Source organism: Myotis myotis, unplaced genomic scaffold (assembly GCF_014108235.1).
Source record: "Myotis myotis isolate mMyoMyo1 unplaced genomic scaffold, mMyoMyo1.p scaffold_m19_p_2, whole genome shotgun sequence".
Taxonomy (NCBI): Eukaryota; Metazoa; Chordata; class Mammalia; order Chiroptera; family Vespertilionidae; genus Myotis; species Myotis myotis.
The window spans coordinates 163,602,729-163,623,631 of NW_023416324.1; the positions used below are offsets into that span (position 1 = coordinate 163,602,729).

Consider the following 20,903-nt stretch of genomic DNA (forward strand, 5'->3'; position numbering starts at 1 on the left):
TAAAATTAGTCACAGGGATCTAATGTACAGCATAGGGAATATAGTCAATATCATAATAACTATGAGAGTGTTAATGGGAATTAGGCTCATTGTGGTGATTCTTCATAAGGTATGTAAATGTTTAATTACTGTGATATACACCTGAATTGAATATAATATCGTATGTCATCTATCATTTTAAAATTTTTTAATCGAAAAACTACAGTGTGGCTCACTTATTTTGTGCTAAGTGCTTTACGTAAAAATTTTCACTGCCCTAACCGGTTTGGCTCAGTGGATAGAGCGTCAGCGTGCAGACTGAAGGGTCCCAGGTTCGATTCCGGTCAAGGGCACGTTTCCAGTTGTGGGCTCGATCCCCAGTAGGGGGTGTGCAGGAGGCAGCTGATCGATGTTTCTAACTCTCTATCCCTCTCCCTTCCTCTCTGTAAAAAATCAATAAAATATACTTAAAAAATTTTTTTTTCACTTAATTCAGGAAAACTCTAGACTGAGAGCAGTTCATATTTGCTCAAGGTCATGCAGAACTGTGGTAAAGATGTTAGCATTAAGCTCTGGAAGAGAAAGTCAGCTGCAGCAACCTGATCATCACTATCAAGTCTATCAAACTGTCAACCTGTAGGTGGCTAGGGGTTGCCGCTCAACAGCACGTTTGCTGATTAAAAGGCAAACATGAAGAGGCTCATATGGGTACAGGTGAGGAAGTCCAGAGCATAGTAGGTCCTGGAATAACATTGTTCTATTATAACATTGATGAGATACCACAGCAACTTAACTCTTGTTTACATCAATTAGCCTGTGGTAAAATTGGTTTTGTTCTACATCGTTTTGCTGCAGTTTCAATAACCTATCGACGATGACCTTAAGTGAGGATTTACCATAGTTAAAGGTCACCCATCTTTCTGAGGCTGTTCTGAAGGCAGCAGCATGGTTTGTGATAATATGGAGGTAATTTACAACAGAAGAATCTCTCTCAATTCCTCTTTCAGCCATGCTCAAAATCAAGACAAAAGGCTCATGCAAGAGGGCTCTGAATTTCACCAGGTTTTCATTGATTCGTTGTGGGTTCATCTGGGAAACCATCTTGTCAAAAGGAGATTGTTTCTGGAATAGCCATCTGATCCAAGTCTTTCAAATGCAGAACCCAACTCTTATCGATGTAACAGCTCTAAGAAGAAAGACTGGGTTAAGCCCGGCCTAACTGTGAGGCTCAGTTGGTTGGAGCGTCATCCAGTATACTGAAAGGTCGCAGGTTTGAATCCCAGTCAGGCCATATAACCAAGTGGTGGGTTCAGTCCCGGTTGGGGTGTGTATGGGAGACAACCAGTCAATGTTCCTCTCTCTCTCACCCCCTCCCTCCCTCTCTCTGAAATCAATACGAGCATGTCCTCCCGTGAGGACTAAAATAAGAAGAAAGATTAGGTTAAGCATTAATAGAAATAGCACTCACTCACAAGAAATAGACTTGTGAGTTGTTAAAACACCAACCCATGCCAAAACTGGTTTGGCTCAGTGGATAGAGCGTCTGCCTGCGGACTGAAAGGTCCCAGGTTCGATTCCGGTCAAGGGCATGTACCTGGGTTGCAGGCACATCCCCGGTAGGAGATGTGCAGGAGGCAGCTGATCGATGTTTCTCTCTCATCGATGTTTCTAGCTCTCTATCCCTCTCCCTTCCTCTCTGTAAAAAAACAATAAAATATATTTTTAAAAAGATAAAAAATAAAAAAAACAAAACACTGACCCATTCACGCCAGGACCTCTGAGAGCTCAGGCAGACCCTGAATGGTAGATAAGGGTCAGGTAAACCCCAGGAAATACTTAAAGGGGAGGATTGCAGCACACAGACTTTGGCATCCCAGATGGAGTCTCTCTCAAATTTTCTCCTCAGGGCTCTTTAAAAACTGTCATTAGTGACTGCTCCCAAGAGTTGTGTCTTTCATGCATATCCTTGACACGGCTTTTATTTCAATTGTCCCACCTTCAGGTCAGTGCAATGACCGTCCTCTGACTCCTTGGTCCAATGGTCATTCCTCAGGCACTCAGTCCTATACTTCTGCCACCTTCAGCTCTTTTAATGAAAAATCTGGAAAACTAGATCCCAAACTTCTGTTATATTTAAAACTCTTATCCCTGGACACAATGAGTTTTAATCAATAATCCCTCTCTTTGCTTATTTCAAGGGTGTTTAGCTTATAAAGGGCAATACCACACACCTCTTTCCATATGAGAACGTGCATAGCAATACTGATACCAATTGAGTCCAGTCGCAATGATTAACCCTTAGTAACTTTGGACAACAGTATCTCACACAATGCTGAGACCAAGAGAAGTTTCTTACAGAATCTTGAAATCTTAAGAGAGGTGGAATTAGCAGACCACAGTTTGAAAACAGTCTTTCTGCACAGATCTCCAAAACACATTATCTAAGAGGAGGGCATGGGGAAGGTCATGGCTCAACAAATTTTTTTTTTAATCCTCACCCAAGGATCTATTTATTGACTGAGAGAGGGAGAGGGAGAGAGAGAGAAACATTGTTTGGCTGCCTACTGTACATCCCCAAACCAGGACCGAACACGCAACCTAGGTATGTGCCCTGACTGGAAGTCGAACCCACAACTTTTTGGTGTATGGGACGACACTCCAACCAACTGAGCCACCCGGCCGGGACCAAACAAATTTTAATGAGAATAACATTGTCGTGAACACTGGCGTGTTCTGAATTGTGCAACTCCACTGGCCCTCGGAGGCTGCGAGGAGGAAGTCAGGCCCGCGTGGGGAGGGCGGGGAGGGCGAGGAGGGTCACGCTTTCTGGAGGGTGGGTGTGTTCCTTTTCCGGCTGCCTGCCGTTATCAGTGTGGTGAGCACATCCCTTCAGCTGAATGCCCTGGAGAGGAAACCCAGTGCTTCCTGTTGTCTTACCAAATGCTGCAAAAGGCAAGTTAGAAATCAAGAAAAAAGGGGAAAAGGGGGGAAAGATGTGAAGCTCCTCTGGCAAGGTCAGGGATGCCAGTCTCCAGCTCACTTTTTCCTAGAGATGTAGAGGAAAAGGCACATGCCGGAGGTCAGCTGGTTTTCAAATTCTGCAGGACCCAAAACATAATCTCTCTATGTGAAAAGGACATTGCTGAGAAACAGCAATAATAGACACCAAAGGTAAGGATCTTGAAAGAAAGAATAAGGAAATGTGTATAGGGACATACTGCCGGAGAAATGCGCGTATCCCTGCTTCACGCCCTTATAATCCTCTATTTGTGAGGTGTCACTCCAAAGTTTTGCAGTGTTGGAAAGAATTCTTCTAATATCAGATTCTGTTTTGTTTTGCTGCTCCAAGCATCTTAGCTACCTGTGAGACACTTCATGAGATTTAGTTGAAGTAACATCCTGGGCCCCCAGGCTGAGTACATAGGAGGTGCCAACAGGTCACCTTAATTTATATATTGATAGCACCGTCATCAATATACACGCACTTATTTACTTATATCACTAAGTAACTTATCACTTAGCAAAATACCTATCCTTGTCTTGCTTTTCAGTGGCCAACTTTTTTCTTCTATTCTTCTAAAAGCCAGTTTTATCCCAATTAAAATTGGTTTGCCCATGAACCTTCCCGTGTCCTGCTCTCCATGTTTTTTGGAGATCTGGGGGAAAGACTTTTCAAGTTGCAACCTGTTACTGCCACCCCTCCTAAGCTTTCGAGATTCTGTAGAAAACTTCTCTTAAACTTTTCAAGCATACTTCCTTGAACTAGATATTTTTTAAAACCAACAGATCTTCCTCTGGTACCTGTGTTTCACATGGTAGAACATCCTTCCTTTGAGAGAGAACAACAAAAACTGCGCTTTGATCATAATGATTGATTAGAAAAGGAAATTCCCTCCAATTTTCTAAGTTTTTGTAAATGTTATGCATTCCCCTTGAAATACAAGTAACTTTTGTGTCCTAACTCCATTTCCTGCAGTTTTTCTAACAGGCAAATTGCCTGCCTGGAGACAAAGGCAAACAGGACAAACACCTTTCCCAACAGCATCGCCTTAGGTCCTTCATTTGTTACATCAGCTTTGTTCCTAAAGTCGATGTTTTCTGCTTCACTCCTCTTTACCAGGAGTTCCAACAGCATTAGAATTATCTTCCGGACTGATTTTTATGAACGATTGTAAAATAATCTGCAATATGTATCTTATCCCGGAGAAAGTACCTCACATGTGTGTCATGTAACGCCCTGAGCGCAGAAGGTCTGCAGAGGCAGGTGGTCTGCTCTGCCAGCTGGCTCTTTCTGGGAGAGGGGAGCATCGTAACGTAGATTGAATTGTTTCATTTTTCTTCTCACTGCTGAAAACAACTATCATTAACTGCAAAAATGGCTACAATTCTACTATAGTATTAATCAGAACAAATACAATCCAAGTGCTCATTAAGAAATTGAAGACTATAGATATAACCTGGGATTTGAAAGCTTAAATGATCATGATGTAAAAAGAGGCTTAATATTGCCCTGGCCAGTGTGTTCAATGGTTAGAGCGTAGGCCGAGGACTGAAGGGTCTTGGGTTTGATTCCTGGTTGAGGGCACATATCTGGGTTGCAGGTTCAGTACCTGGCCCTGTTTGGAGCACTTGCGGGAGACAACCAACTCACGTGTCTCTCTCAAATTGATGTTTCTTTCTTTCTCTTTCCCTCCTCTCCCTTCCACTCTCTCTAAAAATCAATGGGAAAAATATCCCTGGGGCAGGATTAACGGGGGATGAGTCGGGGGGAGACAGAAAGAGGGGTGGGGAGGGAGAGAGAGAGATTGATTTAATATTATGTTGGGTCATCACTGAAGTTATTGGGTGGCAAGAATGCAGTATGTGATGCATGATAAATTGTTAGCAAAATTAATCCATTTAATGGATCCAAAGAATGGCTCTAGAGAAGCTAATGACCAAGATAAGGCAGAGACATAGTTCTTTACCTAAGTTCCAGTTTCACATGAACGTTAATCCGTTTGGATATGTGTGTGTGAGGATAGACAAATGGAGAAATTGCACATAAAATAAAAAAGTGTCCAAAAATGGATAGAGAATGAGATGTCGCCATTTTGTAAATATTAAGGGAATAAAAGTTTAGTAGAACAGGAGAAACATAAAATGTATAAAAGTATGGACTAGTTCAATGGAGATATTGTCCACAGGGCAAATTAGTTAGGGGGGGAGATTAAAAAGGGCAAGAAAGTAAAATATTTGAATTTGTAAAGACAGCTGCATTTCAAAATGAGGAACCATTTGCATAAAGAATGTGTTCACAAACAAGAAATTGATGAACCCTGGAATATCCTGCTCAGTGTGAAAGAAATGAATGTACGGTCTTTTAAAAAATGTGCTTTATTTACCTTTAGCTGCGTACTTTTACTGAGGTTTTCGAGATGAGAAAGGGTTCCCGCAACTACTCAGCTTTCTGTGGGTTTCAGGGCTCCCACTTCCCACTCCCTCTGCCCCAGCAGGCAGAACATCTTTGTTTGTGCTTTTTAGTTTATTCAGACCTATGGTGAAATCTTTTAACAACTGGATTTTTTTCCCTTTGTGATAGTTATTACCTTGAATACCATCCCCTTTTTGGCAATTAAGATCTTGGAAACAGGTACGATGATTTTCAGATTTCAAAGGAAGAATATTGCTGATACTTCTTTAATTGAGACGCTCAGCCTCTGGTGGCATTGAATTCTGTTGGGTCATCACTAGAGCTAGCTATCCCCTTCGGTTCATTTCATCTTTCTTCTCCCCAGTTTGCACCCATTCAGCTCCCCTTTCTTTTATTTATTAGGTGCTTTCCTTGGATGTGTTTTTGTGAGTTCATGACCAAATTCTACTTCTTTGGGGGAACTTGCTCTTCTGATGTTGATCTCTTTGTCCCATAAATGTAAGTCTCTGCACCCTTGCAAAATGTTGGAACTTACTGCTTAGTTTTGTATTTTGTTTGTAGTCATAATGACTTAACCATTTAGAGAGCTGTATTTCGGTTGCATGGTAACCATGATTGTGCCTGCCCGGGCTTGTTAAGAATTAACTAATGCCTGAACTTTCATGTCTATGGGGTTTGTTCATTCTCAGAGGACAATTTAAGTTTGAGTGGCTAGCGAAACTACCAGGTTTGCATATTACTGGGTTTCAGTATTAAATTTTAGCTCCTGCTTTATTTTTGGTGGTGGGTGACAGCGCTCATCACCTCCTGTGAGATGACTGAGGGTCGCCTCTCTTGGGGGCTTGTGGCAAATGCGGGGTGGTTGCTTGTGAAATGGTCCTGCTCCTCTGAGTCCTCAATGGCTAACAATTTCCGTCTTTCATGGGACCTGTTCTTCCCAATTCCAAGCTGTTCTTTTTTACATATATGATTTTTTAAAAACCACCCATTTAATAAGTTTTCCCACTGTCTGTTCCTGAGCTTTGATAGGTGGGAAGGTAGGACAGTCTTAGGCCTGGCCGTTGAATCCACTCTGAGGTTACTCAAGGTAGAGGAGCAGCCCTAGGGTAACAGAAGAGCCTTACACTGGGAGTTATAGCTGAGGTCATAGTCCCACTTGGCTTCTAACTCGACCTGTACCCTTAAGCCAGACACTTGCCTTCCTGCCGGGGTCCAACCCCAGCAGGTCCAGGGGTCCCCAAAGGTGTGGACGGACTCGGCGAAGAAGGAAGGACACGGAGACAGTGTTCAGTTGATCAGCAGCCTAGCCAGGATCTCCAGCCAGGATCTCCAGCCAAGTTCTGGTCTGGATCTCCAGAGAGGTTCTGCTTAGGATCTCCTGCCAGGTTCTGTGTCCATGTTCTCTTGCTAGGTTCTCCAGGTTCTCCAGCCAGGTTCTGTAGTCATGTTCCCTTGCTAGGTTCTCCAGGCAGGTTCAGTAGCCATGTTCCCTCGCTAGGTTCTGTCTCTAGGTTCTATTGCCAGTTTCTGTCCAGGATCCTCTGCCACGCTCTCTCCAGCGAAGCTCCTCTGTCTCTAGGTTCTATGTAGGTTCTGTCTTCTCTTGGTTCTGTCTTCTGAGTTCTGTGTTCTAAGTTCTGTCTCTTTCTGTCTTGTTAAAACTGTATTTATACCGGTTGATTCAATCCTATCAATCTCTATTACAAAGGTTAGGGCGTTTCTTATCTCCATTCCAGGGAGTAAAGATTATGTAGCTTAAGCATGATTGTTCATAGTTAAAGTGATTAATTACCCGCCTTGAACTTAGTTAAGGGGTCTTATTCCCTCCCTAACTTCAGGGGAAAATCCCTACCTGGGGAAACAACCTTTCTCAGAGACCTTGGTTAAAACACATAGTGCCAAGAAGGGGAGCAAACATATTAAGAACAGTATGCCATATATGCCAGGTCCTTTGAAACAGCAAGGATGGACCGGCTCCCGGCACCTTCCCCACGTACAAAATGAGGAGGTTGAACTGAATAATCTCTTCAACATCTTGCAAATCTCACATCCCATGATTCGAAGGAGCTTTCCGTTCAACTATCTGTGTAAAGTAGGCAAATGTTGTAAATATTTATGAATAAGGTATTACTTAAAAATAAGCGCTGCCCGTGTGGCTCAGTTGGTTGGGCATCCTCCGGCACACTGAAAAGTTGCCGGTTCCATTACCGGTCAGGGCACATACCTGAGTTGTGGACTTGATCCCCAGTAGGGAGCCTGGAGGAGGCACCTAATCGATGATTTTCTCTCATCATTGATGTTTCTATATCTCTCTCCCTCTCCCTTCCTCTCTGAAATCAATTAAAAATATATAAAATTAAAGTAGGAAGGGTAGGAAGTCAGTTTAGTTAAGAAATGAAGTGACATGGAGATGCCTGGTTTGCTGATGGCCCAAAGGTAATGGTAAAGCAACCTTACCTCCTGTTACCCTATTTTATCCGATTGTGTAAAACTTTGAGCTTCCAGATTTGTGAGAACACTTACACGGATTTTTTTGTTTATTGTCTGTGAGGGTTTTAGTTCATTCATACCCATTCTTGGCCTCATAACCTTCCAAGAACTGTGTGTCTCAGCTCTGCCCTTCCCGTCACTGTCTCAGGATCCACCGAAGGATACCGACCAGGAACCTCCCTATTAATTTCCCTAAAATGGGCTGGAATTCCCCTCTGCCACAAACCAACTGACAGCAACTGAGGAGGATGGGGCAAGAGGAAAGTTAGAAGTTACTGAGCACGACGAGGGGTGCTCTGCTGGAGAACTGCCCACGGGTTTCTTGGTATCAGTCAACTGGAGCTTGAAAAAACAACCAAACACACACACACACACACACATACAAAGCAGCTTCATCATCCCACCCCAACATCCTCAAATCGATGTCTTAATCAGGGAATGACAGCTCAGCTTGGTGTCTTCCCTATGATTTCAACACCATAGATTTTGTTTGCTTGCTTGCTTTTTGTTAATCCTCACTAGAGGATATTTTTTTCCATTGATTTTAAGAAAGCATTTGGAAGGGAGGGGTGAGGGGAAGAAAGAGACAAGAGAGGTGGATGTGAGAGAGACATATCGATTGGTTGCCTCCTGCTCATACCCCGAACTGGGGCTGGGGATCAAACCTGCAACCTAGGTATGTATGTGCCCTTGACTGGGAATTGAGCCCCAGACCCTCTGCTCTGTGGGCTGACGCTCTAACCGTTAAGCCACACCGGCCAGGGCAACATCATCGATATTTTAGGTTTAGCTTAAGAATATTTATTTATTTGCTTTGAGCTCGTTTCAAGTCCAAATCCACAGAAATGTCTTACTCCTTGTTCCATGCCCTTCAGTGTTCTACTGAGGGAATGGGCACAGATCCCCAAGACAAGCATTCATTCAGCAAATATTTATTGAAACCCTTCTATAGCCCTAGCTGGTTTGGTTCAGTGGATAAAGCATTGGCCTGTGGACTGAAGGGTCCCAGGTTCAATTCCAGTCAAGGACACATGCCTGGGTTGCGGGCTCGATCCCCAGTAGGGGGTGTGCAGGAGGCAGCTGACTGATGATTCTCTCTCATCATTGATGTTTCTCCATCTCTCTCTCTCCCTTCCTCTCTGAAATCAATAAAAATTTTAAAAAATTTAAAAAAGGAATCTAGAAAAAAAATTTTTTTTTAAAGAAAGAAACCCTTCTATGTGCCAGATACTAGTTAGCTCTGGGGATACATACAAAGTTAAATTTCTTCTCACAGGTTGTCACTTATAAACTATTTTTTCTCCATTTCCATCACCCAGACCCTCCGCTGTTCTTGACACTCCTCAGTATCCTTGAAAGCTGAGTACAGAACTACTCTGGTTAATGCACGGCTGAGGTACTTCTTGCTATATTTGGGCAGTTACAGAAAAGGCAGCACGTGTATTATAAGCTCTTTTCTGTGTCTTCAGTTTTCTTAATTTAATTTGCTCTTGAGAGAGGAGTCGGTTTCTGTTCCTGTGTCAACCATGCATTTGTCAGAAGTCTACACAATGGCCCGTTTTCTTGGTTCCAAAGCTGGGTGACACAAAACATCGATCCCTCACAGATCTAGTCATCCAAAAGACACTTTAGTCCTGGCTCTGAGCCTCCGAATCTCAAAGAAATGAGAACACAAGTTAAGTAATATTGACTTGAGCCCTGGTGCCAATCAGCTGCCTGTTTACTTTCATATCCATCTTTTTATTTATTTATTTATTTATTTATTGCAAAATTTTATGATTTTATTAACACACATACAATGTGTACACAATCTGTCTATTCATTTTCTTCGCTGCGCAGCCTGGCATTGGGATTGGTGACTCTGATGGCCAGCTGGGCTGCTCTTTCCACAATGGCTTTGCGGTTCTTTGAGGAGACGTTGTGAGCAATCTCAGCACAGTGAGATCTGTTGCACGTCAGCAGCACTTCAAGCTCCTTGACGTTATGGGCCAGGAACTTCCGAAGGCCACTGGGCAGCATGTGCTTTGTTTTCTTGTTGCTCCCATAACCAAAGTTGGGCATCAAGATCTGGCCCTTGAATCTTCTATGCACCCTATTGTCAATGCCTCTGAGTTTCCACCAGTTCCGCTTAATTTTGACATATCGGTCTAACTGGTGCCGGATGAACTTCTTGGTCCTCTTTTTGACAATCTTGGGTTTCATGAGGGGTCTGAGGGCAGTCATGGTGCTGAGTAGGAGATGGCTGCCACCTCTGTAGGCAGCACAGAGGAAGAGGGCCGTTCTTTTTTTAAATCCTTACCCAAGGAATGAGGATATTTTCCCCATTGATTTTTAGAGAGAGTGGAAGGGAGTGGGAAGGGAGAGAGAGAAAGAGGATGAGAGAAAAACATGGACGTGAAAGAGACACATTGATTGGTTGCCTCCCCTCACACCAATCCTAGGTGGGGATTGAACCTTCAATCCAGGTTCTGCCCTTGACCAAGAATCGAACCTGAGACCCTTCAGTTCTTCAGCCAACGCTCTAGCCACTGAGCAAAACTGTTCAGGGCTCATATTCATTCTTTATTCTTCCCTGTTTTGCTCTGCATCCATATTGACATAAAGAAATTACTGAATAAATAAATAAATAAATAGTTGGGAAAGAAGAGACAAATATTCCTTACAGAAGAATTCCAAATAATGCATGTAGCTACTTCCCACTCTAGGAGGTAAGCTTAGCCTCCTCTTATCTCCATTGCTTTTTAAAAATTAATTTTTTATTGTTGACAGTATTACAGATGTCCCCCATTTCTCCCTCTTTGCCCTCCCCCCGCCCCAGCCCCTTCCCCACTGCAGGCCTTCACCACACTATTGTCTGAGTCCATGGGCTATGCATACATGCATATATGTTTTTTGGTTAATCTCTTCCCATCTCCCTTCCCTCTGAGATCTGTCAGTCTTTCAATCCATCCGTGCCCCTGGACCTATTTTGTTCATCAGTTTATTTTGTTTATTAGATTTCACATGTAAGTGGGATAATTTGATATTTGTCTCCACCTTGCTTTTTGAGTATTAGCTGAACTTAGTAGCTCACTTTCAAAGAATAGAGTATGGAGAGAGAAAAATAGCAACTCCATAGTGGAGAGAACTGGCAGATGTTACTTTAACCAAATGATCAAGCTTAACATCACCAGAGAGTGGATATCATACACCCTAATATGATGTGATGGGCATATCACCTCTGTGGTATTCTTTCTAAAAGCCCATATCCCACTCTAATAATTAGAAAAACCTAAGACAAACCCAATTTGAGGGACATTCTACAAATATCTGTCATGAAAAATAAGGAGAGACTAATACCTAAACACAATGTCGTACCCTGGGTTGGATCCTGGAACAGATAAAGTCATTAATGAAAAGAATCTGATGAAATATGAGTAAAGTCTGGAGTTTAGTTAATACTAATGTAGCAATGTTGTTTTCTTAATTGTTAAATCTGTTGCACAAAGATAGTTGTATCATCTTACTATCTTTTTAATGTTGTAGAATCTGCAGAGATATTTTTGTTTTCATTCCTGATATTGAAAGCTTGTGTTTTTTCCTCTTGACCAGTCTTGCTAGGAAGTTTTTATTTTATCAAAGTGCAGCAAAGTATATCAATTTAAAGTGTACAATTCAGCCATAGCTGGTTTGGCTCAGTGGATAGAGCGTCAGCCTTGGACTGAATGGACTAAAGGGTCCTGGGTTCAATTCCAGTCAAGGGCACATGCCTGAGTTGCAGGCTTGAATCCCAGTGTGGGGTGTGCAGGAGGCAGTCAGTCAATTATTCTCTCATCATTGATGTTTCTCTCTCTCTCTCTCTCTCTCTCGCTCTCTCTCTCTCTCTCTCTCCTTCTCCCTTCCTCTCTGAAATCAATAAAAAACAAAACAAAACAAACACGGAGGTACATCTACACAATGGAATACTATGCTGCTGTAAAAGAGAAAGACCTCTTACCATTTGCAAGAGCATGGATGGACATAGAGAGCATTATGCTAAGTGAAATAAGCCAGTCGGAGAAAGATAAATATTAAAAGATCTCACTCATTTGTGGAATTTAACAAACAACATAAACTGATGAACAAAAATAGAGCCAGAGACATAGAAGCATCGAACAGACCATCAAACTTCAGAGGGAAGGCGGGGGGGGGGGTGTAATAGATTAACCAAAGAACTTGTGTGCATGCATATAAACATAACCAATGGACACAGACACTAGGGGGATGAGGGCATGTAAAGGGGGGGTGGGGGTGGCCAGGGAGAGGCCAATGGGGAAAAAGGAGACATATGTAATACTATATGTAATATTTTAAACAATAAAGAATTTTTTAAACATTTAAAAATGGGGGGACTATTAACATTGAAAAAAACGTGGAAATCATAGCTACAAACTCAGGTAATTTCAGGTAATTTCAGGTAATTTCTAAAAGAGCCTGCCAAATGGATTACCAAAACCAGTGTTCCAATCTTACTTCTGCCACTCATATGATGCTAAGCAGCCTATTTACTTCACTCTGCCGTAGTTTCTTAAAATGTGTAATAGGAACAGTAATTGCTCTGTAAGGAAATTCTCCCAAAGGAAATCCAAACCCAGCAGGTTCAAACATCCGACCTTGGCATACTCCTGCCCCCTGGTGGTGATTTTTAGAATTACGTGGGCAGTGGTAAGAGCAAAAATAAAATATGGAAACAAAAATCATGAGATGCCTTCCTTGTAATGCACACTAGCTTTTTAATTGTTAATATTCTTGCCTCCTTAGTGCCTTTTCCCACCCACTACTATCATCAGTCCAAACACTGCAGGAAATGTCAGGAGTCATCAGCTAACCAGAGGAATTGCAGCATGTTTGTTCTCATTTATATTTTTCCTCCAGGTCACATGGATTTGTGGAGCCTATCCATGTCTTTGTGTCATTAGCATGACACCTTTTTAGCAGATGTGACACAAAGTTGTGGGAGGCATACAATATCCATCTGGAGGTCATTTGATTCCTAAAGCTGCTGTAGCACTAGCAGGGAGAGCAAGTATGAAAGGAGTTTAAGATTGAATGAAGCAGTAAAGAGATTAATGGGATTTAATTAAGGAGTGAAGTGATTGAGTTATGGAACTTCACCTATCTTAATTAGGTGATAAAACCAAAAGAAGTTCAAAGAATTAGTAGGGCTTCTTTTTATAATCAAGGGAATAAATAGTATGTATTTTCCTGCTTGTCATGACTGTAAATGGGAGTAGGAGTGGGATAGAGGAGCGAAGAGAGAAAGGAGCAGGAGGAAGATCCTAGAAATGTGGTAGGCAGGAGCGAAGTCATCGCATATAGATGCCAAATCAACTCTCCTTCCTCTTCCCCCAACCTGCGGCTGGCCTTGGCATTGTGTTGCCCTTTGGTTGACCAGGGCTCCTGCTCTGTCATTGCACCTGGACACCCGTCAGTGGGTCTTGGTCAGGACCCCATCACTACCCTTAACATCTGGGTCTTTCATCTGCTCCACTTTCTTCCACTGATGCTGACTCGGGCCTAACCCTGGGTAGGGCTGTGATGTGCCTGAGGTATCTGGGTGTGATTCAAGGGTCCTGGAAAGAGAATTAGGACTTTTGGGTTCCAGCTCCAACTTGGTAATTTACTACCTTACAATCTCCTGGAGCCTTGATTTCCTTATCTGTAAGATGGGTATATCAATAGTCTCTAGCTTCAAGGAAGGATCAAAGGTGTAAAAGAGATGAGAAAGAGCTTATAAAAGCCAAGGCTTGAATCACCGTGAAGCTGTGTTATTAAAATAGCAATTAATAGGATATGTACATGATAATATGACAGGCGTATGATAATCTGCTGCCTCCACCCTCCCCATGTGAACTCTCTAAGTGCTCTCAGGCTCTCTCCTTCCGGCCTGTCTTCTCCCATCCCATATCATAATTTGCTCTTTGTATATAATTGCTCTTTAAACCTTGGTAGTATTAAATCAGAGAGATATTTGCATATTAAGCCGTATCTCTATTTCCATCGTAAAAGCATTTGGCCTTTATTCAAGAAATCTTAACCAGCAGTTTGGATAGGAGAGAGAAGCAAGACTTTGCTTGTGTTTTGAAACAACTTTTTCCCCTCCTAAATTATTTCATCTGAGCTGGAATTCAGAGTGACTCTTTGGATCAGTGTTTTAAAGAGAGAGCGTTAGAGACCTAAATTCCACCCCCCCCCCCCCAGTATAGTTTTTTTTTTAATTGGGACCACATTACATTCACAGTTAACATCCAATGGACCAACATAGTTCACTGAGAGACATAATCCATAATAGTGAGGAGGTTTAGTGCACAAATTCTGGAGCCAGGTGACCTCGGTTCAAATCTCAGCTCTTCCATTTATTACCTGTGTGTCCTCTGTGCTTCAGTTTCTTTGGCTATAAAATGGGGAAAATTAATGATAACTACTGCCATAGGTTTAGTGAGAGTATTAAGTAGGTTAGTAGGTCTGAAACACTTAGAACAGTGTCTGGAAATTAGCTAGGATTTATTTCAATTACATGTTAAAACTTCAGATCATTCAGAACTTTATTTTTTTAATTTAAAAATATCCCACTTAAGCTCCTCCCCTCTCACTTTAACCTCATTTCCCTCTCCACTGGCAAGTTACTTTGTGATCATCCTTCAAGAGTGTTACTATCATTTTAAATCTTGAATTGTAATATACTTACTAGTTGGCAACTTGTTTTTCTCACTTAACCATGTATCTAGGAGATATTTCCAGGTCACTAAGTCTACCTCCTTTTTCACAATATGCCACAGCACGAACACTCCACAATTTAACAAATGTCTTTTTGATGGATATAGGAACCAAAAAAAGGAGTTCTTTGGAAAGTAACCTCATAGGGTGATCTGATCATAAATTCCTAACTGGGCAGGTCGTGGCAGGTAGTCACACCCCAGGACTATAACTTCTTTAGTAAAAGGTTTATCTTTACCTTAAGCAAGCCCTGTCCATTGTTTTTATGCATCTAGGCTAGTGCACCTTTGAAATAAATTGCAACCGTCCTCAAGAAAGCATATAATCTTGTTAACTATCCTGTAATCCAATCCCTGCCTTGCTTTCTCCCACCTCCATGTTTCTTTCTTAATTTCAAATGCATGAAATAAGATGCAAAACTGTTATTCCCTGGAGCATTTAAATCTTGTTCCTGGCACAAGTTATCATTTTGGCTCAAACAAACTCATAAAAATGCTCTTCAGGTTTGGATGTTTCTTATATTGATAGATATCTGGGTTGTTTCCAATTTTCCACTATTGTGTTCACTTTTTACACATTCTTTTTATTTTTAATTCAAAACCATCAAGCTGAAGCCTAGCAGGCTTCCTCATTTCACCGTTATTGCTCATTTCCTATTGAGCAAAGCTTCTTCCTCAGGTCGGCTCTTGCCACACCCTGCAGGGGTTGGGGCTTTTTCCATAGAAAGAAGAAGTGGAATTATCTATCCTGGGCCTTCGGAGCAGAGGCCCATGCTGCCTGGCCCACACAGCACTGCCCCGTGGCTCTAGAGGAGCCGCTAAATCACCTGATGTGGCAAAATCAGCATCACTTTGCCTCCAGTGAGGTTGACTTGTACTTAATAAGTTACAATAGTTCTGGCAACAGATAGGATGCTTTCCCTTGACATACTTCACCACCTCATTGAAGACATATGTGTTCCAGGGTGAGTCTGTTTCCTCAGGTAATTACAATATATGGTCCTGTTGTCAGGGGTCACTGGCAATATGATTCGGTGGCAGGATAGTAAGAAACTAGGAAAATTCCTGGGCAAGTGGAATGGAGAAACAGAGACAAGAGAATTAAACAAGGCCAAACAGTTTGGGCAGCTTGCAGCCAGCTTGTAAATCACAAGACCTTATCTTCCCCAACCAAGGACACTTGAGAGCAAATGGTTTATAGCTCTCCTCCCTAAACAGAGAATACATAGCTTAAATCATCTTGGCCTGAGAAAATAGAGAACAAAGACCCAATTAATGCCATTTGTGCCAGCTAAACCCAAGGACAGATGAAGTCTGGGGGATAAATAACAAAAACCCCAGAAGCATTTGGATGGTATCACTTGAGGGGGGAATGTTAGCCAGGACAAATAGCTGCTAGGGCAGGAGAAAGGGAAGGGGGAAAAAGGAAGAGTTTATCTCACCCACTGAACAAAGAAGTCAGCAGTTTTGAGACTTGCCAAGATAATATTGGCAGATGCCCTCATAAATTCTGGGGAAAGCCACAACAATGTAAAAAGGGAACCTTGAAATCTAGTCTATCTTGCAGGGGAACCTTGAAATCTATAGGGAGAAAAGTATAAAACCCTTGAACCCCCACCAGGTGAGGCACTCAGACTAGCTGAGTTGCCCGTTTGTGCTTTATGCCAAGTGTATTTTTAATAAATTCACTTGCTTTGCTTCAATACTGCTTTCTGTCACTCACCTGAATTCCTTCTGGTGAGTGTGACAAGAGCTGAGGGGGGAGAGTCAGCCCCTCTGACTTGGGCGACTCTCTGGTACAGTTCCATTTCAGAAATGCTCTTTCCACCTGGCCGGTGTGGCTCCGTGGTTGAGTTCTGATCCATGAACTAGAAGGTCACAGTTTGATTCTCTGTCAGGGCATATATCCAGGTTTTGGGCTCAATTCTTAATAGAGTGCACGCAGGAGGGAGCCAATTAATGATTCTCTCTCATCATTGATGTTTTCATTTCTCTCTCCCTTTCCCTTCCTCTCTGAAATTAATAAAAAAAATATATTTACTAAAGGCCCAGTGTACGAAATTCATGCACAGTGGTGGTGGTGGTTGGGGGGGGGTGTCCCTCAGCCCAGCCTGCACCCTCTCCAATCTGGGACCCCTCTCACATTCCAGGAATGCTGGCTCCCAACCACTCACCTCCCTGACTGCCTGATTGCCCCTAACCGCTTCTGCCTGTCAGCCTGATCACCCACTAACCACTCCCCTGCCAGCATGATCGACACCTGAATGCTCCCCTGCCAGCCCAATTGCCCCTAACTTCCCTCCCCTGCTGGACTGGTCACCACTAACTGCCTTCCCCTGCAGGCCTGGTCCCACCCAACTGCCCTCCCCTGCAGGCCTTGTCCCTCCCAACTTCCCTCCCCTGTAGGCCTGGTCCCTCCCAACTGCCCTCCCTTGCAGGCCTGGTCGCCCCAACTGCCCTCCCTTGCAGGCCTGGAGCCCCTCGACTGCCCTCCCCTGCTGGCCTTATCACCTACAACTGCCCTCCCCTGCCAGCCATCTTGTGTCCACATGGGGGAGGCCATCTTTGTGTTTTGGAGTGATGGTCAATTTGCATATTACTGCTTTATTAGATAGGATATTTTTAAAGTCTCAGGTGATGTAAAGGAAGTAAAGAGGACTCCAGGTGTTACTCATGCTTTATTTCATTGTCAGCTGCTACAATCTGGACTTGATGGGAAATGGAGGCACACGTCCAAGTGACACAGGGCCCTTCACTTTGAGGAAAAAGGGGATACAGTAATTATACAGGATAAGGTGGGCTCAATGTTAAAGTGAATAGTATAGACCAGAGGTTCCCAAATGGGGTCCCTTGGGGAAGCTTGTCACAACACAGGTTTCTAGATCCCTTCCTGGGAGATTCTGATTCAGGAGATCTGAGAAGTAACTGAGTCTATACTTTTTTTTAAAAAAAAACTAAGTTTATACTTTTAAAAAGCTGCTCACCTTTTTATGGCAACTAAAAACATAAGCCTGGTTTGAGAAGCCCTGGTTTAAATAAATAGTAGTAATGAGGTTCTGAGTAGGGAGGAGGGAACTCATGCGTTGGGTAGCTGGGAAATCCTAGTGAGCAGGAAGAGATCCTCCTATCTGGTGAGCTCCCCTCCAGTGGCCTATAGTGGTCAAGTGTCTCCTGGAGGGCCCACCACAGCAGGAGAGTATAGATGCCCAGGGCTAGAGTTCTGACTGAAACTTCTCTCCCTTTGGGTGGAGGAGCAAGCCTTGTCTGTCAGAGGTGGAGAGTGATGGAGGAGGCAGAACAGGAGGAAGGGTGCATGTGGGGAAAGGCTTAAAGGTTAGTGCTATGTATCCACCCCATTGTCAGGCCTTACGCATTCAAGAGCTACTTAACCAAAAGACTGAGGCTGATTTTTTTTTTTTTTAAGGGAAAGGAGGGGACCATTTACATAGCTTCAGAGGTGATTGAGCTCAGACAAAGCTAGGACTTTTCTTGCCTGTGCTCCAGAGTGAGGAGGTGTGTCACCACATGAGTTGGTGAGAAAGTCATCATCTCCAATGGTTTTAAATATTTGATTTAGTAACAGAGGCCTTAAATATTTCTAGTGGAACCCCAAGAAAGAGAAAACTTAAAAACTAAGAACTGACCCGCTATGGTTAAATTAGGGGTTCAGTTCCTCCTTAGTCTCCCTCCTTTCTACCCTCTGGAACAACGACCATTCCCCACCTTGACCCACCCTGGCTCCCTGGGCTACCCCTCCATAGAAAGCAGTTTGAAAAACACTGATCTGATTAACTTTCATGGAGTGCCTTGCTAGACTGCTTTCTGGGACAGCCAGATCTTCACAAAGTCATCTTTCCTGTTTCTGGAAACTTTGATCCTCAGAAGGTTCTTCCTTTTATTGACTGAGAGTTGCTCCCTGAAGTTCCACCCACTGTGCCTAGTTCCCCTCCCCCCTAAAAGTACTGTTACATTGTTCTACATGAAAAGTCTTTACATAAATATTCATTAAGAGCAATCTTCTCTTTTCCAGGCAAAAACCTCTTCACGTCTTCCAATAGATTCTCATGTGACATGGTCACTCTCAGCTGGACACACTCCAGTTTGTCAATGTCCCTTTTAAAGTTAGGCTCCTGAAAGAGACCCTGGCTCCAGACAGGTTCTGGCCAAGGCAGCGTACAATGGGCCATTCCTTCTCTTGATCTGGACATTAAACGCTCAATTAGTGCAGCGCAGAATTACATTAGCTTTCTTGGCAGCCACTCTGCAGTCTGTTTATAGTGAATCTTCTGTCCATTAAACCCTCTGTTTCACATTAATTGCTATGAAGTGACTCCTTTTTTAAAAAAATATTTTGATTTTTTTACAGAGAGGAAGGGAGAGGGATAGAGAGTTAGAAACATCAATGAGAGAAAAACATCAATCAGCTGCCTCCTGCACACTCCCTACTGGGGATGTGCCCACAACCCAGGTATATGCCCTTGACCAGAATCGAACCTGGGACCCTTGAGTCCGCAGCCTGATGCTCTATCCACTGAGCCAAACTGGTTAGGGTGTGACTCCATTTTTAAAAAATGGATTTGAGAGAGGAAGGGAGGGAGGGAGGGAGAGAGAGAGAGAGAGAGAGAGAGAGCGAGCGGGAGGGAGAGAAATGGATTTGGTGTACATGTATTCATGCATTCATTGGTTAATGCTTGTATGTGCCCTGGGATCAAACTACAACCTTGGTATATTGAGAGGATGCTCTAACTCTAACTGAGCTACCTGGCCAGGGCCATTGTGAAGTGAATTCTTTTCTATCCTGTGCTCCTGCAGTTGACATTTCTTAATGTAAGGGTTGGACTTTACTTTTATCTTCTTTATATTTCATCCAGTCGGTTTTAGTCCAGTCACTCAAAATACTATAAATTGTCTAACCACTATGCTGTACACCTGAAATTAACACAAAATAATATTGAATGTAAACTTTAATTGAAAACTAAAAAATTTAAAATATATCATAAGATCTTCAGCTGTTCTTCAATGGGGTATAAATAGTGGCCTTGAATTTTAGTGTTACTTCTGTACATCTAAAAGACTGATAACATATATCAGGTGTCTTAGTTACATGATCTTGGAATTTGCATTTGTGGCTTTGTCAGGCTGATAGAATGTTTTTCTTGTCTTCCTTTTTAGATTCTACAGGAGGGAATGATGCTGAAGTGAAGGATTTACTCCATATCACTCCACTTAAATTTATCTGTACAGCATGTATGATGATATAATATTTTCCTTATTTACTTATTTCTCCACACTGAAATGTGAGCTCCATGAAAGTGGGATCCTGTCTTGTTCTCTTCTGTATTCCTATTACCTAGAATAGTGCTTGGCACAAAGTAAGTGCTTAAAATGAATGAATCTAAGTATGACACAAAAGACCTACCATTTTAAAAAGATTATTTAAAAACAATGTAAAGGCTGAGCCAGGTTTACCCCAGCACTCACCTGGATGTGGATGCAGGCACATCGTTTAAATTTTAAGAAAATATTACTAACATCCTTTTAGTATGATGAGCCAGAGCTACCTTTGGGTAAATTAAAAAAACAAATACTGCCCTCTGATGGTAGTGGAGGTTGGTTTTTTTTTTCCTTTTTAATTTAATTTTAGTAGCAATAGTTGTACATCCTCATTCCCTTAAGATCAAACTATGGCTGCAGGTAATGGAGTAGGCTGGGAGGGACTTTAAGATGCACAATGCATTTGCATCTGCATATTCCAGACAATTTTCCTAGCTACTATCCTTAGCCCCAACCCTTCCAACTAGTTTGCTTCCCCAGCCCTCTCATTCTGGAGTCCTAGTGGTTAACTTGGCAGGGCCAGGGTAGGCCTTTCCAAAGGCTTATCAGAAGATAGTGACACAGCTTGCTTGCTTGGGCCAGCTGTGACCCAAACGGGGAGAGTGGCCCCTCATATGGCAATTGTCCTTTATTTGTCTAACTTCTCAACTTGGCCTCTTTCTCTTTTGCCTCAAGCTTTCCGTTCTTTCTGGCTTCCTGTTCCCAACTCCTCTCCTAGGTGAAAATGTCAAAGGTTAAAAGTTTAAAATATGCCAGCCCATTATATCAAAAGCATTCCCCCAAATCTAAAAAATATATTAATTATTTTATCAGGGCTATCAGGTATCAAAGTTTAATTCTCAAAATTTAAAAAACATAATTTTCATACCAATGTAAAATGAATACATATCTAAGACTTATTAACTCATCAATGAAGCACCAATAAAATGGTTAACACTGGTTCAAAAAATAGT

At 42.5% G+C, this 20,903-nt stretch overlaps 1 protein-coding gene across 1 annotated transcript; it reads right to left on the reverse strand.

The window, feature by feature from the left end:
* Nucleotides 1-9,664: 9,664 nt before the first annotated feature.
* Nucleotides 9,665-10,120, reverse strand: LOC118676608 (60S ribosomal protein L32-like). The gene has a single exon (XM_036350773.1). It carries the CDS (start codon nt 10,103-10,105, stop codon nt 9,698-9,700), a length of 408 nt encoding a protein of 135 aa, XP_036206666.1. The 5' UTR covers nt 10,106-10,120; the 3' UTR covers nt 9,665-9,697.
* Between the last annotated feature and the right edge of the window lie 10,783 nt (nt 10,121-20,903).

Bases quoted from the DNA above. Each gene is read 5' to 3' on its own strand.
- LOC118676608 (XM_036350773.1), bottom strand. From the start codon at position 10,105: ATGACTGCCCTCAGACCCCTCATGAAACCCAAGATTGTCAAAAAGAGG.